Consider the following 27,155-nt stretch of genomic DNA (forward strand, 5'->3'; position numbering starts at 1 on the left):
GAAATGGAAAGAAATGAGTGTCAAAAAGAGAATAAGGCAGGAGATTCAAAGATCTTCAAGGAGATTCAAGTGTAAAGTTAAGCTGGTCCCTATTTTATAAAACCATAGCTGAAGACAGCATCCTGAAGGGTTTGTCTTTAAGTTATATACAAATTCCTGCTTGGGTTTAGTAACAGACAAAATTGCTCCTCTCCAGATGAATTTGTAGGACCTTTTTAGAAAATTAAAGTTAACTTCTACAATGTTTCACTTTTTAACTTTCACTTCTAGAGAATGGAATGATATGCAGTGCCTCTTTATAGTAATATGTTAGTAGTATATCTCAGGTATTTTGTAGCATCTATTATATCTACTTCCTTCAGGTAGTCTCTATTCCATTTTATCCTCAATGGTCTTATTATTTTGTCATATGTTTTAACCAATAAGTCATTTCAACTTCAAATATGCAACAAAACCAACAATAACCACATTGTGCAAAGAGAGCCTTTGGTCTACCAGGCCAGATGCTGCCATTAGGATCCAGCACTATTTAAAATTTCCCTCAAAATCTGCTTGAAGATGGCTGGCTAAGCATCTCTCATTCATGTGGCCAAGCTAGTCTGGTTGCCAGATTGTAAGCCCAGCAAGCTGCTGCAATGCCCCAGTGTGTTCTTAATACATTTTTTCTACTTCAGGCTACTTACCACTGAACAGCTAATCCTAAACTTCACTATTCTCTCTCTTTCAAAAGAGTTGTGTTATAATAAATCATACACCACTTTTGGGAGTTAATAACATTTCTGGAGCATACTACTGTGGATCTCAACTTCTGATCTTAGCTTTTTAGAACTGGAAAGGAGTTCAGAAATTATCTAAATAAGTCCTCTTATTTTACAGATGGAGAAGCTAAGACCAGTGATATTAAGTAACCAAGTCTCCAAGGTAATATGTAGCGGAACTGAGATGTGAACCCAGGTCCTTTTACTCCAAACTGAGTGTTCTTTCCACTAAATGATGCTGCCTGACAGTCAATGTTAACTCTGGCTTTGAGCAAGGATTCCTAGCCGACTGATCACGATCTAGTTGACTACAATGTTAGCCTTGCTCCTATTCACTGCTACTTTTAAACACCTGAAGTTCTAGAAGGAAAGAAATGATCAGAGACTGTGTATTTATACAGGAAAGGTTGAGGAAAACGGAATCTGATACAGGCCCAAAATTGAGAGCAATGTAAAATCAGCTGCTATCCCAGCTACTCTGCCTGGGTGCCTGTATTTTGCAGCTATGTTGGGGCCACACTCTCACATTCACTACACTATAGGTCTTCTCATCTGAGGTTTCTACTCTCTTATCAGTCAATATAACATTGGATAGAGTGTTTCACATGGAAAATTCGACTGCCATTAAACACCCACAAGTGTATGTGTTTCCCTAATGAGGCTTGGTACATGATATTGTTGGTCTTCAGATTATGACCATAAACCATTACGATGATCTGGCAAAGCAACACACAGTATTTTGAAAATAAATCCTGTCTCCCCAAATCTTGTCCCAGACAAAAAGTGAGAAAATGGATTCCATCTTTGCAGAGGTGTGGATGTGGACCGCTACTGTCAACTCTGGCTGATGTTTCCGATGATTTTGCTGAACTACTTATTCTATTTTTTTAAAAAAATGTTGTTGTAAGAGAAAGCTCACTGAATAGAGAACTGATCCTCTTTGGGCCTCAGTTTCCTCATCTGTAAAATAAGAGGGTTGAATTACATGGTCTTTATGATTCCTTCCAGCTCTAGAGCTACAATCTCAGGACATTTTTAGAAACAAGAGATAACAGGTGCAGCTATTGGAACAGTGGATAGAGCACCAGCCCTGGAGTCGGGAGGACTAGAGTTCAAATCTGGTCTCAGACATTTACTATCTGTGTGAGTCTGGGCAAGTCATTTAACCCCAATTGCCAAGAAAGAGAGGAAAGACAGAAGGGGAGATAATGCAAATAATAATCAATAAAAATTTTTAAAAGAAAATAAAATAATATTCCCCAAATATAATAAAAAGATTGAAAATTGAAATAAAAGTAGGTTTCACCACATCCATCAGTTCTAATAAAAACTCATGGTTCCAGTTGGGATAAATAAAGCAAAGACAAACCAGGTGACATTTTTTTGTTGTAGGTATACAAAATTACTTAAGAAGTGGCCAAAATGCTTATACTCATCAGTCATCTTTCCATCACTTTAAGTTTGATCTGTAATTTTAAATGAATTTTTGTTTTAAATGTTCTATTTAAATAGAATATATTATATTAAGAGACAGAAAGCTAGGTCCCGTGAGAATGCAAAGACAAAGACAACAGTCCTTGCCCTCAGGGAACCTAAGAGGATACACAACATGTACACTGATTTAAGTCTGATATGAAGTTGGGAAAGCATCTCTAGGAATACTTGAGGTGGAAAAGAACACTATCAGTTGGTTGTGAAAAGATTTAAATGCTAAACAAAGAAAAGGAAAGCTTTCTGGTGTTAACTTGTCAGAAATCAGGCCTTTCTGCTACTTCCTAGTCATCTCCATACCACAGCTATCAGGAGTATATCTCACTCTTATTTCCAGCTCCTCCTTGAGGGCAGGGACTCTTTAGCTTGTTTATATTTGCATCCCCAGCAATTAGATAGTGCTGACACACAGTAAGTGCCTAAGGTAGGCTTGCACATTTTATCTCATCTATCAGAAGGCTTTGAATTTGATTCTTAGATCCTTACAGGTAAGAGAGCCACTGAAGTTTACCAAGCAAGGGAGTGACACAATCCGACTGTATTTTAGGAATATCACTTTACCAGCTATGTAAGGGACACATCAGAGAGATGAAAGATTTGAGATAGGAAAGCCATTTAGGAAACTATTGCAATAGGCCAGGGGAGAAGTGACCAGGGCTTAGACTAGGCTGGCAGTATATGAATGGAAGAAAGGAAAGACATGTCAAAAGTATTGTCGAAGAAGAATCACTATAACTTGATTTCTAGATATGCAGGAAGGGCTCTTTGTGCAAGCTAAAGCAAAAAGTTGAGGATCATAGAAAAGTGGATACAGGGAAGGGGGTTTGATGGAGTTCATAAATAGAAACCACATTGAATTCAAGAAAATATCAGAAGCTGGAGTCAGCAAGTTAGCACACAGAAGTCTATAAGCCCCAAAGAAGATTATCCCTAAATATAAGGGCAAATTCAGAAAAGGTGGCCTGTATTAAGATGATGATGATGAAGATGGCTGACATTTATATTGTGCTTTAAGGTTTACAGAGTATTTTATATGCAGTATATCATACAACTGGGACCTGACCCCAAATCCCAGTATTATCAGCGTTTTACAGATGAAGAGACTGGGATACAGAGAACTTAGGTAACCTGACTGGTCACATGGTTAGTGTCATGTCAGAGGCAAGACTGCAGTCCTGCTCTATCCTTACCTCAAGTTCAGCATCATATCTACTACACTTGGCTTAAGTAGCTGATAAATATTTGTATCAACACTCAGCAAACTGAATACAGAGTTCAGATCTATGCTGATCCCAAAGTACAAAGGTTCCATATGAGTTTCAGCCAACCAGTCAGTCTTTCTCTCTCTGGATAATGCTCCTGGGAGAGAAGCTATAAAAGGGGCTAATTTACTGTGAGCTATTTCTCTCTATTATCATCTTTTAACTGCAGTAGGAGCCACCATAGATTTCTGAAAAATGAAGTTATACAGAAAATATCACTTGAAGTTTCTCCTAAGAACAGTCTATTGTGAAAGTCATTTATTAAATAATATCTAACAGAGAGATAGTTATTCTCTGAAGCAGCCAACTAACCAGGAACTGGAAAAGTAAATGCTTGGGAAAAATCTGGCTCAGGAAGGCTTTTCTCTCTTTGAACCTCATCTCTGTTTTTTCAGATGGCTGCAACATGCCATCCTGGTACATGAAGCCTTACTTGTTCTGGCATTTACAAATAGCATAGGACAGAATTTTTACTGAATCCTACACTCCAGATTAGGTAAGTGTAAGGCTAATGTAAATTATGAACCACTGATATTTGAAAATGTTTCAAGAACATAGAAACATGAAAAACTAGAACCTGAATTCTGTAGTCAAGTTCTTAATTACTTGGCATACCCACAGCATTTTGAAATCTCTCTAGCTATGGCAATAACATTTTAAAAATACCTTAGTAATTGAGGAAGGAGAAACTTATCTTTCATGTTGTGAAACTATATTCAAATATTATCTTTTCCTGACAAAATACTTTGTTCTGGGAAAATTTTAAAGCAAAACTTTGAAGTATTAAAAAGTTAACAAAAAAAAATTAGTTTTCTGCCACTGCTCAATGCTCTTTTAGGCTTCTATCCATAGTTACTGGCTGGACAATTTCACTTAATCTCAGAGTTATGCTGTTTGACTCTCATAGAAGAAAATGAAAATAAAAAAATTAAAACTAAAATTAATATTTATAGCATTACATAGTAATTTAAATTTTGCAAAGAACTTCACATAATACACATTACATATATGTATAAATACACACATACACAGTCAACTTTTAAAAGCTGGCGTTTAAATTGCATTTTAAGGTTTACAAAATTTTTTACATATGTTATTTCATCTGATCCTCACAATAACCTCTTAGGGTCTGGTCTGACCCCAAGTCACCTAGGCCTCAGAATACACTGAGGTAGGTACTATATATTATATTCTTGTTTCATGAAGTCTTTCATAGGTCTTAGTAATCAGAAGTAGAAATAAAATTGAGGTTTTTGCTTTGTTTATAATGACATTAACTTGACTGACAAAACTACTTTTTCAAATTCCATTTTTAAAATAGGAAATACATTTCCCCTACCTTATTTATTAGAACAGCATCTTCCATCACTACCCATTGGGCTTCCATAAAGGTTTTCTAGCCACACCACCTGCAATCAACAAAACATCCTTTTAGAGATACAAAACAGTCTGAGTTAAAAGCACAAGTAGACTCTTTGGGTACTAAAAATTTCCCTGTAATGTGGTCTGCTATCATGGTCTTTCTTAGGCATTCAAAGAACATTTAGAGTCTTAGAACAAACATTTCACTTTAATTTCATTAGAGATCTTGAGACCTTTCGGCAGATGCTAAATACCTAAATCTCTCTGCTCCTAAAATTTCTTTTAGAGCTTCAACATCATAAAGTATCCCTTCTTTAGATCACTCTTGAGCTGTTCTACCACAGAATCATAGAGCTAGAGGGGACATCTAGTCCAACCCACATCTGATCAGCAATCTCCTCTGTAACAAGTACTCACTCTCCACTTAAAATCTAAAGAAATGATCATCTAGTGAGGCTACTCATTCCACTTCTGATTGACTACAATTTTTAAAAAGACTTTAAATTAAGCCAAAAAATCTCCTTTTCACTCATTTTTTCTAGTGAATATAGTGGAGGAAAGCAATAAATTTGGAGTTGTGGACCTACATTAGAAAACCATTTCTGTCATTTTCTACATCTGTAACCTTGGGCATCTTTCTTTTCCTCTTTCTGGGCCTCAGTTTTCTCATCCATATGATGAGGGGGCTAGAACAGATGACCTCTAAGTTTCCTTCCAACTGAAAATCCTGTAAATTTATACTTCATACTGCTAAATATCTAGGTTCTTCCCCTAAAAATGTCTTCTTGGCAGGCTAAATGAATCCCATCCCATGTACAGAATGGGCCTTCTCTGAAGATAGAGAAACTGAGTGGTCAGCTTATAGAAGGTATGGTAGCTCAGCCATGCAAGGAAAGTACAAGTCAGAGTATCCATGACTTGGAAAAAATCAAGTATTTAGTTTTAAGGACAGCTTTTCCTATTATGTTTTTATAACAGGGAATTTCAAGGATCAGGCTTGTCTAGCTTTCCTCAGAAGGGAGGACTAGGAGCAATACATGGGAGTTAACAGCTGGAATCAGTGGCATCTGAATTTGAATTATAACTCTATTGCTTACTCCCTGCATGATCTCAGAGAAATCAGTTAACATTTTTGGGTCTCAGTTTCTTCAACTGTAACATGAAGGCGGAGTTAGGTGCCTCACAACTCTAAAATCCTGTGATCCTTTGAGCTGCAGAGACAGATTGAGTAGCTCAATGAAAGGAAAACCTTCCTAAAAATTGGAGTTGTCCAAAGGGAGACAGCCTTGCTCAGAAGCAGCAGATTTCTCCTCCTTGGAAGCCTTCAAACAAAGATTAGATAAGAAGGCTTTGGATGTGTTGCACATTGCTCAGTTAATAAAGGCAAAGCTTTAAAGGTAAAGAAACAGTTTCCCTGACCCTTCCCAATTTATAATCAAACACTGGGGACAGATCCAGCCTCATCTAGTATTAACTCCCTACTTTTTCACATGAGAACCAAATCAGACAAATCTAGCTATTCCTATTTTGAAACAGAAGCAATCTCTGGCAGCTCTTATTTAAAATGTAAATCAAAGGAAAAATTCAAATCATTTCAACAAACATTTATTAAGCAACTACAATATGGAATCCCTTTTTAGGCACTGGGGGAAATATAGTCTATGTAAAGCACAGTCCTTACCCTCACTGAGACCACAGTCTAGTAAAAGGGAAAAATACAAAGACAACTGTTACATAAAATTAGACATAACAAGTACATTGAAGAGATATAAATAAGGTCCTCTGAGTAGTCAGAAGGGGAAAAATTTGTTCCCGGTAGGAATATCAATAAAGGCTTCAAAGAAAAGTGGCATTTAAAGTGGACTTTAAAGAATGGGTAGGAATTCAACAAATGAAAGAAGACACAGTGTCTAGCGTACATGCCCTGGGTTTTATCAGTTTGGTGTGTTCATTTACATTGTTTGCTAGTTTGGAACATAGGCACACTTAGTCCACCTTTAGCATATATGACCAGAAGTAGACTTAGGTTATAAGAAGAGGAACATGAGCTAAGCTGGAAAAGACAGAATGGCACCAGGTGGTGGAGGACCTTTAATACAAGATTTGGGAGATCTGAATGTGTCTGTCAAAACTTGACAGGAGTCAGGGGATACAGAATAAGATGGAACCAGGTGCTGAATTCATTTTGATTTGGGCCTTTGGGAGACAAATGCAACAAGCTTCTGAACAGGGTAATGAAGACAGATCAACTTTAAAGGAGGAGAGATGGCTGAATGGTGGCAGTAGAAGGTGCGTCTGAAAGTGCCCTTGAGAAGCAAATAGTCTCCCTTCTCTTTCTTTTGGTATTATGTTTGTGGAAGTAAGAGAAAGTACAGCCAATACTGGAGAAATAGCCAGCAATGCAGTGTCTTCCAGGGAGTGCCAGTTTTCTATGAATGTAAGAAGCTGGGAAAAGTGAAAGAAGTATAACATGAAGTCTTAGGGAGGGAAGTTTGCTAATTATAGAATGAGGGTGGGTGGGAAGGATGTGGGGTGACTATTTAAATTACCAGTATCTCTTTAATTGTTTTTAAGAGGAAAGTAATTTATAAAGCTTGTTTAATTTTCATGCAACAGAGTGTATCCTGACATGTTCCAGATAGCCAGCTGCTTCTCCTTATGGTTTCTGTTTGTGAAATATGTACTATTTGCTTCTCATTAGTGCCTCAGTAACAAATCTTTGGTTAGAATTTATTGATTGGTAGATTTCTAAAATAATCAGAACTGATTGCCTTCTTTCCCCCATATTTGAGAGAATATATTACCAGTTATGGTTTGGGGCAATATGATGTCTACTTCTCATTTTCTCTGCAGGAGCTATTGTTCTTTTTGTCACTTGCTTTTCTTTGTTTCTCCCTCTCCTTTTTTTTTTTTTAAGCCTGGAATCCAGTCTTTTTACCCCTAATATAACCTCCTGGCTTTCTCATGATCTATCCATGCATGTCTATCATCTTTTCTCTTTTGGGAGGCTCCTTTCTCCCCTCAGTAATCTTCCAAATCTTATTGCAAAAGCAAACCTCAAATGAGCAGAGCATAAACTACCTACTATGTCAAGTAGAAATGTCAGGAAATCATTAAGAACTTAATGACTGGATTTGGTTCCCTGTCGTTTGTATGTTACTCAATCTGTTTTGCCCATCTTAGAAGGAGACCTCCAGGAATACAAGAAATTCCACTTGCCTTGGCTTCACGTTGCTATAACCAAGCCCTTCTACAGGTCATCTGTGTAGCAATTACTCAGCTGGAGCAGGAGGAGAACCAGTACAACCCATATACTAGACATTGGGAGTGGGCAGAGAAGCAGAAAATAGAATGTAAATCCTCCAATCAGACATGGGGAAGAGTACTGGGTAGTATTCTAAAAGTCAGAGCTGGGGAATAGACTTCTTTTCCTCTCTGGGTCCTTACTCCTTCATCTCTCAAGTGAAGAGAGACTGAACTAATCTCCAAGGTCAACCTTTCTGTGAAATCCCTGCCAGGGATTTTGTGTCAGGTTTGTGCTGTGTCACACAGCACAGTGTGAAAGTTCATCAGAAGAGGACAGTATTTTCTTATTGATATGAGAACTCTGAAGCCTCTGACACTCCTGATCACCTTCTGGATACTAACTTTTCTCCAGGTTTTTTTGTGACACAGCTCTATGCTACTTCTCTTTCTACTTGTCTGAACACTCCTTCTCAGTCTCTGGCTGGAGATTTTAAAGGCAGTGAGGTGGCACAGTAAATAGAGCGCTGGACCTGGAGTCAGGAAGATGGGAGTTCAAATTCAGTCACAGACTTTCACTTAACCTGTTTTCTTCAGTTTCCTCATCTGTAAAATGGGGATAATAGTACCATTTAACTCCCAGGATGGTTGTGAGAGTAAATGAGATAATATGAGTAAAGTGATTTGCAAACTTTAACGTACTTTGTAAATGCTAGCTGTTATTACTGTTGTTTTCCATGTCGCTAATCTTGGGTTGTGAGGCATCATAGCACAGTTGAAAGAGTGTTGGACTTGGAGTCACAAAAGACCTGGGTTCAAATCCCACCTCTGACACTTACTAGCTATGTGACCCTAAATAAGTTGCGTATCCTCAGTTTCCTCATCTGTAAAATGGGGATAATAACATCAGTCATATTTACTCCACAGAATACTGGGCTACACATTATATTTTTTTTGGTTGGGCAATGGGGGTTAAGTGACTTGCCCAGGGTCACACAGCTAGTAAGTGTTATGTGTCTGAGGCCAAATTTGAACTCAGGTCCTCCTGAATCCAGGGCTGGTGCTCTATCCACTGTGCCACCTAGCTGCCCCTACACATTATATTTAGAGCAGCTAGGTGGCATTGTCGATAGAGTGCCAGGTCTGGAGTCAGGAAAACTCATCTTCCTGAGTTCAAATCTGGCCTCAGACACTCACTAGCTGTGTGACCCTGGACAAGTCACTTCACCCTGTTTGCCTCAGTGTCTTCATCAAATGAGCTGGAGGAGGAAATGGCAAACCCTTTAGTATCTTTGCCAAGAAAACCCCAAATGGGGTGATGAAGAATCAGACATAACTGAAAACAACTGAACAATAACATACGCCATTAATACGTGAACTCCTTAACAACACACTATTTCTTTTACTTTTTTTTGTATCCATAGTCTTTACCACATTGCCTGGCATATAATTAAATGATTAATAAATGTTTGCTAACTGACTGAATATGAAGTAACTTAAATTCTGAGTGTTCTTTTGCCCATTTTTCTTTCATATTTTACTTATAGATTTTATGGTGAAGCCTCCATCTTTTCTCATTTGTAGGATCACCATAGAAGAGTGGGCACATTGCCAGGGTGGGAGTATTCCTTATGCTTTAGTATAGTATAAATAAGTAATCCTTCATTTCTATCATCCCCAGAGGGCTGAGGCACATTGCAAACACAGCTTCACTGTTGGTATGCTGTATAAATTGAGATTACAACTGTGCCGAGTTTGTATAAGTGTTAGGAAGCTTTGTTGTCTTTACTTTGAATTTCCCTACTTGATCCTGTAGCACTGGAGAATTTTGAACTATATAAAAAATAGCTATTGACTAACAGCAAAATGGAACAGGAAACCTTGGACCAAATCTGGGTCCTACACAATAATCTGCCACAAAATACCCATGTTTCTTTTGTTAAGAATATGCTCATAGTCCAGGCATAAGTTCTTTCATTAAATATTGTACTATAAGGTCTTGAAAATAATTTGTTTGTGGAAATGTTAGAAGGTATAATTGGATTCCTATTCAGAAATTTGCAAAGAAAGTGGGATTTTATTAATCCAATCAATCTACAAGCCTTTACTAAACACCTACTATGTTTTAGGAGCAAGAGATACAAATATGAGGAATTAAAAAACCTTATTCACAAGGATCTTACATTCTAATAGGATAGATATTATATAAGTATGTAAAGTGTATAAATATAAGCTCATATACTTTAGAGTTACATTCTTTATATAAGCATATAAAGAATAAATATAAAAGGGGCAGCTAGGTTGCACAGTAGATAGAGCACCAGCCCTGGAGTCAGGAGGACCTGAGTTCAAATCCGGCTTCAGACACATAACACTCACTAGCTATGTGACTCTGGGCAAGTCACTTAACCCCAACTGCCTCACCAAATATAAATAAATAAATATAAAGAAAATGAATGACTTGACACTTACTAGCTGTGTGACCCTAGGCAAGTCACTTAACCCCAATTGCCTCGCAAAAAAAAGAAAAAAGAAAAAAAAAGAAAAGAAATACAAAGTTTTAGCAGTAGTTTACTACCTTGCCGCACCTTCACTTTGACTCAGCCACATATAGGAATGCTATACCCTTTTATTTCACCATCACCTGTAACTGTTATACTTCCATGATCTAGAATTTTGAAATCCTTCTCTTGTATCATGGCTTCTAACCATCCAGCTCACACTGTGCCTCATTCTTCACAAAAGTCAGGTCTTCTGGTCACTCTACCTCTCCCTGTTCTCTCAGGATATTAGCCCTATTCTGGTCTTACTTTCCACCCTTTTGCAACCTTGTCCCTAAGATTGACAAGGCCAACTATATACATTACCACATATCAAGTCTCTTGCCTTTTTCCATCAACAAACCAACACGCAGTGCTAGGCACTAAGCTAGGCACTGGGAACACATACATATAAATGAAACAGTCCCTGTCCTCAAAGAACCTACATTCTATTGGAGGGAGAGACATACACATGTAAGTATATACAAAATAAAAGCAAGGTAATGAGGCAGCAACTGAGGAGATCAAGAAAGACCTCATGTTAGAGGTAGCATTTGATCTCTGAAGGAAAATAGAGATTCCAAGAAGTGGAGGTAAGGAAGAAGTCTATTCAGGCATGGGGACCAGCTATGTGTGACAAGGAAAATGGAAAATTACAGTGAGGTCAGTTTGGCTTAAACATAGAGTGTATATAAAAGGGAATAATGTAGAATAACCTTGAAAAGGTAGAAGGGCTTCAAATGCCTCAGCAGTTTGTAATCAATTCTAGAGGTAATAAGAAGACATTGAGTTTATTAAGCAGAGGGAAAAAAATGGCCAGAACAATACCTTAGGAATATTTGGATCTGATGGGAAAACTAGATAGCAGTCTATCAGAAATTGGGTTTAAGCCAGTACCTTACAACATATACCATAATAAATACAAAATGGATACATGATAATAATAATAATGAAATTAATAACTAGCATTCATATATTGCTTGTATAAGGCTTATATACAAGGCTTGTAAAGCCAAACATATATATGAGTGTGTGTGTGTGTGTGTGTATACACACACATATATACATATATACATACACAAAAGGCATGTATAAGGCTTGTAAAGCACTTTACAAATATTACATCATTCACAAAAACCCTGGGAGGCAAATGCTATTACTATCCACATTTTATAGATAAGGAAACTGAGGCAGACAGAGGTTAAGTGCCTTGTCTAAGGTCACAGAGCTAGAGGTGTCTGAGACCAGATTTGAACTAAGGTCTTCCTAACTTCAGGTCCAACATTCTACCTACTGTGCAATCTACCTGCCTCTACATACAGATCATGCCATAAACAAATTAGAAAAGAAAAAAATAAAGTACTTTTTAGTTATGTCCAGGGGGTAAATTCTTAACCAAACAAAGGATAGAGGAAATCACAAACGATAATTTCAATAACATGAAAATGAAAAGGTTTAGCAACACACAATTAATACAGTAAGAATAAAAGGGCAAGCAATAGATTAGAGAAAAAATCTTCATGTGAAATACCAACGAAAAGGATCTAACATCCAAGATTCATACACAACTAACCAAAAAAATACATAAGAATAAAAGCCATTTCCCAATAGATAAGTGATCAAAGGATATGAATAAATAGTTTTAAAAGATTTTTAAACAATTAGCATTCATATGAAATAATGTTCCAAATTACTAATAAGATGAGAAATGCAAATTAAAACAACCCTGAAATTTCATTGCACACCTAATAAATCGGCAAAGACAACAAAAGATGAGAATGGTCAGTGTTGGAGGGGTTATAGAAAGTTGGTCACACTAATACATTGTTGGAACTGTGAGCTGGTCTAACCATGTGCTGAAAAGCAATTTTGACCAAAAAGGTCAATGAACTTTATATATTCTTTGATCCAGTGGTACCACTGTTATACAATACATACCCCTAAAGAAAAAAACAAAAAGGATTCGTATGTATAAAAATATTTGTAGAAGCACTTTTTACTGTAGCAAAGAACTGATAACACCATGGACAGCCTTAAATTGGGAGAAAACTAAAGAAAATATGTGAATGTAATGGTATATTTTTGCATCATAAAAAATGATGACCATAACTGATTCAGAAAAAACTGGGGAAGACTTGAATGAACTGATGCAGAGTGAAATGAGCAGAAGGAAGAGAACAATTTACATGATGATCCAAAATATGTAAATGAAAACTTTGAAAGACTTCAGAGAGACTTTAAAGACTCCACAAAGCCTAAAGGAAAGGTGACTAGAGTCTAGCAGAGGCCAGTTCTGTCCTCCCAGAAGTCACTTGAAGGCAGAGACCAAGGCCAGTAAAAAGGGAATTTTTCAGCATGAAAGGAAACTCAAAGAGCTTTGAGACCTAGCTGAGACAAATGGGGGGGGGAGGGGGAAGGAGGGGGAGACAGGCAGCTAGCAAAGGAGGAAAAGTCAAAAAATGAGTCATAAGACAATATAAGGAAAAAAGACTAAAGTTACCAAAGATCTCAGAAGTAGGAAAACTCAACTTAAAATCTTGAGCACAAGCAGATAAACCAAAAGAAATATGAAAACAGAAAAGAATATGGCCTCCAGATGAGCTAAATGAGCCGAAAAATCTCTAAATAATGATAATAATAATATAACTAACATTTATATAGTATCTACTATGTGTTAGGCACTGAGTTAAGTGCTTTACAATTATGATCTTATTTGATCCTCACAACCACCCTGGGAAGGAGGTGCTATTATTATATCCATTTTACAGGTGAGGAAACTGAGGCAAAAAGACATTGAGTGACTTGCCTAAGGTCACATAGCTAGCAAGTGTCTGAAACTGGATTTGAACTTAGGTCTTCCAGATTCCAAGCCCAGTACTCTATCCACTGCACCACCTAGCAAGTGATATGCAAATACACAGAAGCAAATACACAGAAAGACAATCTGGAAGAGAAGCAAAAAGCAATAATGTTAAAAGAAAATATGACCTCTATATAAGCAAAACATAATGACCTTGAAAAAAGGATGCATAAAGACAACATAAGGATTTTAGGGTTCCCAGAAGGGTACAAGTCAAAAACCTGAACACCATAATCAAAAAATAATACAAGAAAACTGCTCAGAACTTCACAGAAAACAAACACCAATCAAAAGGATCCACAGATCACTTCCAGAGGGGAAAAAAACCCTCTATTGCAAACTAAAAAACACATAATGATTAATGTTAGTAATTCCAACAACAAATAACAAATTCTGCAAGCAACCAGGAGAAAGATCTTCAAAGAAAAGGAAATTTGAATAATACAAGACTATTCTACACCCACCAGAAACCAGAGGAGTGAATGGAATATGTTCAGAAGAGTATATTTTTCTCAGGGTTTTTTTTTTTGGGGGGGGGGGCTGTGTTTTCTTTCACAACATGACTAGTATAGAAATATGTTTTTGATATCAGCACATGTAAAGCTATATCAAACTGCTTATCATCTCAGGGAGGAAAGTAGAGAGGGAGGGACAGAATTTGGAACTCAAAATTTTTAAAAAGTGAATGTCAAAAATGTTTTTATATGTAATGGGGAAAACTAAAATGTTATTAAAATAAATAAATAAAAGTACACAAGTGAAAGAGGAACTTAAATGGCACAGACTTGAAATAAGACTAAACCTTGTAACACCTTGTCTGCAGATGAATCAATGTTTTGTGTGAGACTACACTGAAGAATGAGAAGTGCATAAAAAGGAAGAAGGAAGGAAGAAGTAAAAGGATGATATGTGATATACACTAATCAGGTCAATGATAAACAATGAAGGGAAAATAGCATCTGCAGTTTCAAAAAATAAGAGAACCTTCAGAAGAATGAGTGAAGTAGGAAAGGAAGGAATTTAAATAGGTGGAAAGAAGGGGAGGAATCTCAATTTAATGGTAGTAGGAAGGGATCTCATTTAGTAGCTCCCTATGGGAGGGGAAAGATATTCTGTAATGGGAAATGGGGACTTCACAATGGGTATAATTTACAGTGCTTAGAAAGACCACTAACTATGAGAGAGTGTTGTGCTTCCATGAACACTAACTTTCCTCAGAAGAATCACAGCTCTGGTTGGGGGTGTGGGTAGATGAAGGGGGTTGAAGGGAAGAGAGCTCATAAGAAAAGTGCTGATTTAAAGAAGATTAAGCCCCATCCCCACCACCACCAAAAAAATCGAAGGGACAAACTACTGTCTTTAAAAAGGAAGTGGAGCTTTAAAAATTCTAATTCAGAAAAAAAAAGAGACAAATGGAAGAAAATATACATCAACTCTCATAACTTTAAATGTGAATGGACTGAACTACCAAGAAAATAAAGAAGAGCGACAGACTGGATAAGAAAACAAAATCTCTGCATGTTGCTGACAAGAAATACCTAAAAAGCAAAGACAAACAGAATAAAAAATATGTGACTGGAATAAAATTTACTACGCATCAGGTGAATCTTAAAAATTAGGAGTTGGAATAATGTCATTAGACAATACAAAAACAAAAATTCACAACATAAAGAGATAAACACAAAACTACATAACAATGAAAGGAACCATAGGCAACAAATCAATATCAATATTAAACTTACATACTCCAAATGCTTTAGCATCTAAATTCATAAAGGAAAAATTACATGAATTACAAAAAGATATATACAATAATACAATAATAGCAGGAAACTTTAATGTTTCTCTCAGTCTGGGACAAATCTAACAAAGACAAACAAGAGAAAATACAGAATTTAAGAAACTGATGGAGAAACTGGAGCTAAAAGTCTTCTAAATGGAACTGCTAAGTAATATACATATTTCTCAGCACTATATGGAATTTTTATAAAAATTGGCCATGTCTTAGAGCACAAACACATTACAAGTAATGGAAAAAGGTAAAAAGAGTAAACACACATTTTATATACCATAATGGGTAGTATAAACTGATATAGAGTGAAGTGGGCAGAACCAAGGAACAATTTATAAAAGAATTCTGATCATTGCAATGACTTTAGATGAAGCATGTCACCCATCTCCTGACAGAAAGATCATAAGGTACAGAAGCAGCTAGGTGGCACAATAGATAGAGTTAGGAAGACTCATTTTTGTGAGTTTAAATCTGGCCTCAGACATTTACTAGCTGTGTGATGAGCAAGTCATTTAACTCTCTTTGCTTCAGTTCCTCATCTATAAAATGAGCTGGAGAAGGATATGGCAAATCACACTAGTATCTTTGCCAAAAAAAAAAAACCCCACAAAAAACCTAAGAGTTGGATATAATGGAAACAACTGAATGACAATAACAACAACACAGAGGCATACATTTTTGTACACGGTCAGTGTGGATCCATTTTGCTTGATAATGTATATTTGTTACAAGGGTTTTTTTTTTAACCTTTAAAATTTCACTCAGTTAATGAGACGGGGATGAAAAAAGATTAGCAATAGTAAAGGGGAAAAAAGAGGGCAATTGAAATATTTTTTAAATGCACATAGAGAAATTCAGAATGAAGCAGAAAAGCAAGAGTTTGATTGTAGCATGCAGAATTTATTGTATACTTAAAGAAAGCAATCAGTAAAATGGAGTCACTATTTCACACAGAATCTTCTTTTTGTATTCTGTTGATATAGAAATGCCGTCCCCACACACACTTTTTGGTGTTTAAGTTCAAAATTAAAAATAAAAATAATAATGATGAAGCATGCCTCCCAACTCTTGGAAGAGAGCTGATGAATTAGAGGTACATACAATTTCAGATCTGGCCAACATGTTTATATGTTTTGCTTGAGTTTACTTAATACAAGAGAAAGCATCTATTGGTTGAGGAAGGGGGTAAGGTGAATTATTGGATAATGATAAAGATGTTTAACACATTTTAAACAAAAGGGCATCAATAAAACATGTTTTAAAATATACAAACCAAACAAAAAAGTTTCAAAGGGAACAAAGAGCAATTTTATTACTACCTCATTAAATTTAACATAAACACTGAAAACAAACTATAGCTGCAAGAAATTTATGATTTCATATATAATTCCCTCTTGCTCTGTCTATTGAAATACTTTTTGTTAGTTGAAGATTGTTAAGCTCATAATAAAAATTTTTTTTAAAATGAAGGATGACCTGGTTTCAAGACCCTCATGATCCTTACTGTCCATATCTGGATATATCTTAGCTTTTCTCAGTGTCTTTCCTAAAATATGGTACCCAGAACTGAACACAAATATTCCAGATGTGATAGAAACAGGGCAAAATACAGTAAGATTATCTCTCCTTCTTCTCTTTACACTATGTTCTCATTAATGTAAGTTCACATTACACAAAACTATCTGGTGCTGGCTAAAAAATAGAGTTGTGGATCAGTGGAATAGGGTACACAATATGCAACAGTAAATGACCATAGTAATCTAGTATTTGACAAACCCAAAGATCCAATATTTTGGTAAAAGAAATCACTATTTCACAAAAATTGCTGAGAAAGCTGGAAAGCAGTATTGCTGGAACTAGATATAGACCAACATCTCCTACTACATACTGAGATAAGGACAAAACTGGTACATGATTTAGACATAAAGGGTGATATCATAAGCAGATTCCGGGGGGAAGCACAGAATATTTTACCTGTCAGATTTATGGATAAGGTAAGAATTTATGACCAAGTGAGATAGAGAGCATTATGAGACGTAAAATGGATAATTTTGATAACTTCAAATTAAAAAGGTTTTGCACAAACAAAACCAATGTAGCCAAGATTAGAAGGGAAGCAGGAAACTGGGGGAAAATATTACAACAAGTTTCTCTGATAAAGGCTTTATTTCTCAAATATATAGAGAACTGTGTCAAATTTATAAGAATACAAGTCATTCCCCAATTGATAAATGATCAAAGGAAATGAACAGGAAGTTTTCAGAAGAAGAAATCAAAGCTATTTGTAATCATATGAAAAAATGCTCTAAATCACTATTAATTAGAGAAATGCAAATTAAAACAACTCTGAGGCACTATCTCACATCTATCAGATTGGATAATATGACAGAAAAGGAAAATGTCAAATGTTAGAGGGAATGTGAAAAAAAATAGGGGTACTAATGTACAGTTGGTAGAATTATGAACTGATCTAAATCATTTTAGAAAGCAATTTGGAACTATGCCCAAAGGACTATCAAACTGCATATCCTGTGACCCAGCAATACCACTACTAGGTCTATACCCCAAAAAGGTGGAAAAAAAAGTTGGGGAAAGGACCTATATGTACAAAACATTTATAGTAGCTCTTGTTGTGGAGGCAAAGAAGTGGAAATTGAGGGGATGACCATCAACTGGTGAATGACTGAACAAATTGTAGTATATGATTGCAACAGAACACCATTGTGCTATGAGAAAGGATGAACAGTATGCTTTCAGAAAAATCTGGGAAGACTTACATTAACTGATGTAAAGTGAAATAAGCAGAACCAGGAGAACTGCACACAGTACATAGTACAATGACCAAATGTGAATGACTTGGCTATTCTCAGCAATACAATGATCCAAGACAGTTCTGATGGACTTATGATGAAAAATGCTATCCACCACTTCCAGAGAAAGAACTGATGGAGTTTGAATGCAGATTGAAGCATGCTTTTTTAACTTTACTATTTTTTTTGGTCTGCTTTTTCTTTTGCAACATCACTAATACGGAAATGTTTTGCATGACTGCACATGCATAATATAAATCAAATTGCTTGTCTTCTCAAGGAGAGGGGAGCAGAGGGAAGAAAAGAATTTGAAACTCAAAATTTTTAAAAACAAATGTTAAATTTTTATGTACATGTAATTGAAAAAATAAATTAAAAAATAGAGTTGTCAAAAGAAAAAAAAAGCCAAGCTCACAGATCCCAAGTTAAAAACTTTTGGGACAGAATAGGTAAAGCATTTATTAAGTATTTTTATTATGTGCCAGCCATTGTGCTAAGCACTAGAGATACAAATATAAGCAAGACAGTCCCTGCCTGAAAGGAACTTAGTACATTCTAATAAGGATGAAACAACACATTAAGGGAAACTAGAAGAGGGGAGTAGTGCATACATGTGGGGGCTACATGGTTTGGAAATGGTACCTCAGAAATATGTGGATGTCTCATTATGGACATGCTAAGGCAAAAGTTCACCTATCAGAGCCCAGAGCAAATTCATAGATAAGAGTCTAAAGTTGGGGGTTAGGGACAGGAGGGGTGGAAGGAGAGGGTGCAGAAAGGAGATAAATATAATGAGTTGATATATACAGGTTGTATGGTTTGGAAGACTTTATATCCTTAGAACTATAGTAAGACCTCTGCTACCCTCAGCTACATCACCCCAGGAAGACATGAGTTTAAGTCCTACTTCTGACATACCCTGGCTATGTGACCTTATGTAAGTTTCTTAACCTCACAGTGTCCCCAGCAACTCTAATATGAGAAATTGCAGAACAGCTGCTTTTCTATATTGAATAAAGGGAGTTTCCTGAACAGGGAGTTCCTTAAAGTAATGAAATCCTATATCCAGCCTGATGATGGTGGTGATGATGACAACAACAACAACAACAACAACAACAACAACAACAACAACAACAATAATAATAATATCTAAAGATGTCCAGCCTAAAGTTGAGGCCTTCAAATTTCAAAAAAGTCATAGGGTTGCCTGTCCTTCTAGCAGGTACAATAAAATTTTTATCATTACCTGGGAGTGTAGGTCAGGGAAGCTTAGCTAAGAAATTACATTGAATCTATGTCTCTATCAATTCCCAAGAAATGCTTTCTGACATTAAGGTTTATAATATATATGAGTAAAAAAAGAATTTTCTCTGGATTCAGTTTACTGGTTAAAAGCAAAATGAAATGTATATTTTTATCACTAATTAAGTGATTTTAATTGCCTTACTGTTTCTCAAAATGATTTCTAGCTTTTCACATTTTTATTTAAATGCAAACTTAAAAGTCTTTGACATTTCCTGCCTAACTGAAAACAATCAATATTCTTATTCCTATTTTTTTAAACCTGTCAGAAGTTTACAAGGATGCTTTATTTCTCCCTTAGAAGTCTATTTGATCTTGATCAGGTCTTTTCTAATGTATGCTGGCCTCTGTGGAGGATGGTCCAGTTGTGATTGTAGACTGCTCATTAGAAGGGTACTACACTTCTAAAAATATAGACTTAGATCTCTGCCACTCACTCTCTGTGTGACTTTGCAAAGACCATTCAACCTCTCTGGGCCTATTTCCTCATCTAGAAATTGAGGAATTGGACTTGATGACTACTAAGATATCTCTTCCAGCTCTAAATCTGTGGACTAGGATCCAATATAATTATACTTCCCTTACAAAGTCTCTTACAGTATAAAACCAGGTTGTTATAGTGAGGTACTAAAAGTATTTCTTTGGTTATTTTTGTTTGTTTGTTTTGTTTTTGATAAGGCAATCAGGATTAAGTGACTTGCCCAGGGTCACACAGCTAGTAAGTGTCAAGTGTCTGAAGCAGGATTTGAACTCAGGTCCTCCTGACTCCAAGGCCGGAGCTTTACCCACTGTGCCATCTAGCTGTCCCTGGTTATTGTTTTTTAAAAGGAATACTACTGCCCAATCCTAGATAATTAAAGGCCCAAGAAGACAGATGTAACACTTCTGAGTGAAAATTACTTAGGTCCTGGAATTGCTCTAAGGTCTTCTTTCAAGGAAGACACCCTGCTTCCTGACAGTCTAAAAGAACCGCAAACAATAAGGGTCAGACCAAGACCAGCTGAAGTCTCAGGCCAACCATAGAGGATTATCCTGCTTGCCAAGCTAAATCAGGGGTCTTAGAAATTTGTTTGTGAAGGCATCTTCTCACCACTCATGTTGCTGTTTACTGTACACCTTCACTACCTTTGGAGGGATTCAAAATCAAAGTCATAGTCTAATGGGACTGAAAGGTGAAATCAATAGGGTACATGTGGCCAATCTGGAGATTCTACAAGAAAATAGCTATTATTCTTTGTCCCTCAACCAAAGAGGCACCCTTCTAGTGTGAAAAAACAGGTCTTTTCAGATACAGAAGGAGTTATACCTTGGAGATTTTTTTTTCTTTTTGCCTTTTAGCATTTCTATAAGAATTCTAAAAATTAAAACCCTTTACTTAGGTACAAAGTTAAATTTTTAATGAAAAACAAACACCAGACATATGCCATAGTCAAAATGATTTGCAGCATTTGTACACCTAAATTCAAGTCTCCCTCTGAAAATCAAATGCAAATGATTATAGTTCAGACCTAAGGAACTCAGCTGAAGCACTGTTAGGAACTACTCTGCTCAGAACTAATCCTAAGCTTTAAACAAGAGACTCCCCAGCCAGTAACTGCAAAAAAGAGTCATTCAAGTAGAGGAAATCCTACTGGGGTAGTTTTCTGAACATCTTGCTATTCTTGACTTTGGATTCAAAGGAAATGATTTAAGCTCAGTAAAATGGAGGCAGGGGAGTAGGGGACTATTTTTCAACTGTCCATGGACATAAGGAAAGAAGTTATTTATACATTAAGATTCTTTAACAGCTACTTTAAATCTGGACTAAATTAAGGTTTTATTTACAACGCAAACTCCCAATAACTATATGAAAATAAATTTTCTCTTCCAAGGAATGAAGAAGTCACAAAGACACAGTTGTATTTTGAATCTAGAACCTAGGAGCCTCCAGATATTATAGTGCTGGTGGTTTGGTCCCTTGGTGTCACACTTGCTCCAAAAGTCTTGTTAAAAACCCTAGGGGTACAGCATGCAAAGGGTACATGCAAGGCAAACAGGCAATGAGTAACAGCATTCAAGACTTTCTGTCCTTAATAGCATCCAGTAACTCATCAGTAGATGCTCTATGAACCCTTGGTTAAGGAGTAGAAAGAAATAGTGAAAGTTTCATTTGCAGACTTAACTTGGCTACGTTTTTAAAGATTTGTTTAAACAGTCCTTGAATAAACTAATCTTTCCTGCCACTCTCTCTAGATAGTTCATTCCTCAACAGGGCTTCTCAGTGGTCATTCTGAACTTCTTCCTATTTGCCAAGGCTGCTCCAGACGCAAAGGAGACTGAGCTCCAGCATCATAGGGTGAGCAGCATGGATTTTCCAGACCCTGTGGCAAAGAAAAAAACAGAAGTTGCCAGTGCATGCTTCAGGGGATGCTAAAGAAATCAGAATGACCTCTTCTTTTTTCTAAAATTCAAGAAATGACAGAAAGGCCAAAGGATTTAACTAAGGAAATGAACATCAATAATTCATTTTTACTACTTAGCAACATCCTAAAACTGCCAAGGCTGTTACTAGGAAAAAGTCCTCACCATCTGGAATAAAATCTGTTCTGTCCTATCACACTGGTGGCAGCACAGTCATAGGCAATTTTACAATGATATTGAACTTCAGAGGCTTAACTAAGAACTTTCAAAGAAACATTGCAACCAGGAAACTAACAACAATGACTTCAAGATATACAAAGTTCTTAAAACAAGTTACAAAGTGAGCTTTTACTATTTCAAAATTTATTTCCTCCAGTGACTCTCATAATAAAAACTAAACATGTGCATCCACAATTTTTAGAGGATTTCCACTCAAAAATTGTGATTCCAGAGTGGGGCCAAGATGGCAGAGAAAAGGCAGCGACTCACCTGAGCTCTCCCCCAAACCCCTCTGAACAACTTTAAATAAAGCCATAAAACAATTCCGGGAGCAGCAAAACCCACAAAAGGATGAGGTGAAATAATTTTCCAGCCAAAGACAACTTAGAAGGTCAGCTGAAAAGATAAGAACGGAGCACGGTCCAGCACAGGTCACACCAGCACAGACACAGACCCAGCAAACCAGGAGTGGGCCTTCAGAGCCACTGGATCAGCAACTGCAGCTGCTTCTAGAGCTCTCAGCCAGCAGACGGTAAAGGGGTCAAATCACTGGTCAGAAGGAGATTACAGGGGTCTCTCTGCTAGCCCAGAGGCAGGACTCTGTTACTTTGCCCATACCTGGAGCCAGGGCACAGTCCTGGGTGGCAGTCCCAGGGCAAGGAGGAGCACTAGTACACCCGAGGTTGCCGCTTCAATGGAGCAGGAACTCTCCTCACAGTTCTAGGGCAGAAAAGACTAGAGCATAGGCCAGGAGAGGAGTAGACAGCTTTCCTTAGATCATGCCGCCTTGAAAAACTGAAAATTTACAGGTCCCTAGAAGTATCTTTTAAAACAGCTGCATAAAACCCCTGAGGCTTGGGACAGTGTGCCCTCCACCCTGGAAGCTGAGCCCTACTTTAACAAAGAGTTAAAAGTCAAGAAATAGACTGGGAAAATGAGCAAACAACAGAAAAAAAATTCTGACCACAGAAAGTTACTATGGTAACAAGGAAGATCAAAACACACACTCAGAAGAACACAACGAAGTCAAAGCTCCTACATCCAAAGCCTCCGAGAAAAATATGAATTGGTCTCAGGCCACGGAAGAGCTCAAAAGGGATGCTAAAAATCAAGTAAGAGAGGTAGAGGAAAAATTGGGAAGAGAAATGAGAGTGATGCAGGAAAATCATGAAAAAAGAAAAAACAGCTTGGTAAAGGAGACACAAAAAAAAAACCACTGAAGAAAATAATAATTAAAAAACAGACTAGGCCAAATAGTAAAAGAGGTATGAAAAAACCAACGAGGAGAAGAATGCCTTGAGCAGAATTGGCCAAAGGGAAAAAGAAGCACAAAAATTCACTGAAGAAAAGAACTACTTAAAAAGTAGAATTGGCCAAATGGAAAAGGAGGTCCAAAACCTCACTGAAGAAAATAATTCCTTAAAAATTAGAATGGAGCAAATGGAAGCTACTGACTTTATGAGAAATCAAGAAACAATAAAACAAAACCAAAAGAATGAAAAAATAAAAGACAATGTAAAATATCTTATTGGAAAAAAACTGACCTGGAAAATAGATCCAGGAGAGATAATTTTAAAATTATTGGACTACCTGAAAGCCATGATCAAAAAAAAACTCTAGACATCATCTTTCAAGAAATTATCAAGGGAAACTGCCCTGATATTTTAGAGCCAGGGGGTAAAATAGAAATTGAAAGAATCTACCGATCACCTCCTGAAAGAGCTCCTAAAAGGAAAACTCCCAGGAATATCATAGCCAAATTCCAGAGCAACCAGATCAAGGAGAAAATACTGCAAGTGGCCAAAAAGAAACAATTGAAATATCTTGGAGCCACAGGCAGGATAACACAAGATTTAGTAGCTTCTACATTAAAAGATTATAGGACTTGGAATATGATATTCTAGAGGGCAAAAGAACTAGGATTACAACCAAGAATCACCTATCCAGCAAAACTGACTATAATCCTTCTGGGGTAAAAAAAAAAAAAAAAAGGATATTCAATGAAATAGAAGACTTTCAAGCATTCCTGATGAAAAGACCAGAGCTGAATAGAAAATTTGACTTTCAAATACAAGACTCAAGAGAAGCATAAAAAAGTAAACAGGAAAGGGAAATCATAAGGTTAAACTGTTTTCATTCCTACATGGGAAGATGATACTGTAACTCATAAGAACTTTCTCATTAATAGGGCAGTTAGAAGGAGTATATACAGACAGAGGGCACAGGGGTGAATTGAACATAAAGGGATGATAAGGTAGAATGGGATAAATTATCTCACATAAAAGAGAGAAGAGGAGAGACATGTATCCATCCCCAGATGATGGTGTCTGAATACAGATTGACGAATACATTTTTTTTTACTTTATTTGAGGTTTTGGGGGGTTTTTTTGGTCTATGTCTTCTTTCACAATATGACTAATATGGAAATTTTTTGCATGACTACACATGTATAACCTGTACTAGATTGCTTGCCCTCTCAGTGAGGGAAGGGGGTGGGAGGGAGGAAAGGAGAGAATTTGGAACTCAAAAGTTTTAGAAATAAATGTTTAAAATTGTTTTTACATGTAACTGGGGAAAAATAAAATACTAAATATATATTTTTTTGGGTGAGGGCAGTTGGGGTTAAGTGACTTGCCCAGAGTCACACAGCTAGTGAATGTTATGGGGTCTGAGGCCGGACTTGAACTCAGGTCCTCTTGACTCCAGAGCTGGTGTTCTATCCATTGTGCCACCTAGCTGCCCCCCTAAATAAATTTTTAAAAAAAGTTACTAAAAAAAATTGTGGTCCCATAGCCAACACTGACATTTTATGTAATAGGAACATATAATCAGAGATTTGGCATAAGGCCATCTTGTCCAACACCCCCTTTTTCTTGATGAAGAAACTGAGTGTGAGAGAGGTGAAGAGATTTGCCCAAGATCATTCAGCTACTGAAGCGGCTGAACTGGGATGTGAATCTAGATTTGGTCCATACCTCATCATCTTCTACTCTGTCTGCCATGCTGCCTTTTCATGCCTGCTGTAATGACCTTTATTCCTTCTTCTAGATTTTGAATTCTCAGTCCTTGAGTTTGAAAGAAACTTTCCACTTCTTAATTACTCTCTAGTTAGGCTCCCAGATGGAACACCAGGTTGAAATCACTCTTCCCTTGACTATGTCCTTCCCCTTTTCTCTTCCAGTGCAGTTAAAAAGTATGTTACCCCAAATACAAAAGAGATTCTGGGTTTCCCAACAAGATCAGGAGTGAAACAAGATGTTTACTGGCTTCACTATTATTTGACTTAGCAGTGTACTAGAAATTTGAACAAGAGCAAGGTGACAATCCCCCTCAAAAACAAAACAAAAAGCACTCCACACTTTTTTACTCCTCCAGTTATCAAGGAGAATGAAATGTTCCCTGAAACATAAAAATAAAAACAAAAGAAGGACTTCAATGAGAAAACAAAGAAGAATGATGTGAAAAGGCAAAGAGGAGCTCTGTCCTGTGTCAGGACGCTGAAGTATAGTGGAACACCACACAGACAGAAAAACAACTCTAATGGAGAGGAAAGGGCAAGATGTGAATGAACAAGGAACTTACCAACCAACTTAGATTTTTAAAAGATACACACACACACCCACCCCTTCCTTTAATTGGAGGAGGAAGTTGGACCATGAGTGTGGAATACTGCATATATACCAAACTAAATTGACATACTTCTTAGTTTTGCTAAATTGATGGCTTTTGCTTTGTCTACTTTATTTTCTTTTGCAACAGATGGCTTGTTAGCTAAAGGGTGAAGAAAGAGATTGTGTGTATGTGGAGAAAGGGGGAGGGAGGGAAAGGGGGGGAAGGGAGAGAGGGAAAGGGAGAAATTTAAATTTTATTTTTATTTTCAAAGATCTCCCTTCTCTTTCTCCCTCTCCCTATGCACTTCCCCTGCTTTGAGAAGTACAACAAAATCTCTGTTACAAACATGTAGAGGCAAGCAAAACAAATTCCCACATTAGTTATGCCACATATGTATATGTGTGTATGTATTCTTCAATATGCATTCTGAATACATCACATCTTTATCAAGAGGTGAGTATGCTTTTTCATGAGTCCACTAGAATTATGGTTCATCATTGTACTGATTAGCATTCCCAAATCCTTCAAAGTTGTTTGTCTTTACAAAATTGTTGCTATTATGTAAATTGTTCTCTTGGTTCTGCCCACCTTGGTCTTCATCAGTTCATGAGTCTTCCCAAGTTTCTTAAAATAGTCTACTATTTTAATAGTCTACTACATAAAGAAATGATGACGTAAAAACAAAAGATAGCAATAAAACTTAAAGTTAAAAACAAAAAGAAGTATAGAAAAGAGAAACAAAGACACATATTGCAGAATGAATACAAAATTAAGGTATGGTCATGCAAGAGTAGTGTCAAGATAAATTATCCAGGTAGGTACTCCTCTTTTAGAAAAAGAACTGATGAGGAAACCAGAAAGTGGTTTGTAGAAATTAGGTTTAAATCAATATTTTGGACCATACATATGTGCTCCTTGAGTGCAGAGACTATCTTGCTTTTCTGTTTGTATTTCAAGTCCTTAATAAATACCATTCCATTCCGTATGTCACAATAAACTTAAAATGAATGTGACCTGAAAAGTAATGATGACATCATTAAAAAAATTTAAAGAGAATCAAGTTACCTTTCACATCTATGGCTAGTGAGTAAATTCTTAACCAAATAAAATAGATTACATGAAATTGAAAATGTTTTGCACACACAGAATAAACACAACTAGGATAAGAACAAAAGCGGTCAATTTGGAAAGAAAATTTTGTATCAAATATCTCTGAGAAGAGATATGATCTCATACCCAAGATATATAGACAATTAACAGAAATATGTAAGGCCAAAAGTTATTCCCCAGTGCATAAATGTTCAAAAAACACAAACAGTTCTCAAAAGAACTACACACACTAAAAAGACATATGAAAGATTAATCCAAGTCACTAATAATAATATAAATGTAAGTCAAAATAATTCTGAGGTTTCACTTTACAACTAGCTAACTGGCAAAGATGACAAAAGATGGAAATAGTTAATGTTTAAGAAGCTATGGAACAACAAGCATACTAACGCAC

The 27,155-nt window shown here is 36.6% G+C and overlaps 1 protein-coding gene across 3 annotated transcripts in view; it reads right to left on the minus strand.

The window, feature by feature from the left end:
- The window catches only part of PTPRA (protein tyrosine phosphatase, receptor type A), a 130,012-nt gene that overhangs the window by 76,937 nt on the left and 25,920 nt on the right, over nucleotides 1-27,155 (minus strand). For all 3 annotated transcript variants that reach the window (XM_027835989.1, XM_027835991.1, XM_027835992.1), the window contains one exon: nucleotides 4,851-4,920. In XM_027835989.1, the coding sequence (XP_027691790.1) occupies nucleotides 4,851-4,898 (48 nt within the window). In that variant the 5' untranslated portion in view covers nucleotides 4,899-4,920. The remainder of the gene's footprint in view (nucleotides 1-4,850; nucleotides 4,921-27,155) is intronic.

The sequence above is a fragment of the Vombatus ursinus genome, unplaced genomic scaffold, assembly GCF_900497805.2.
Source record: "Vombatus ursinus unplaced genomic scaffold, bare-nosed wombat genome assembly UNPS02014818.1, whole genome shotgun sequence".
In the NCBI taxonomy this organism is placed as follows: Eukaryota; Metazoa; Chordata; class Mammalia; order Diprotodontia; family Vombatidae; genus Vombatus; species Vombatus ursinus.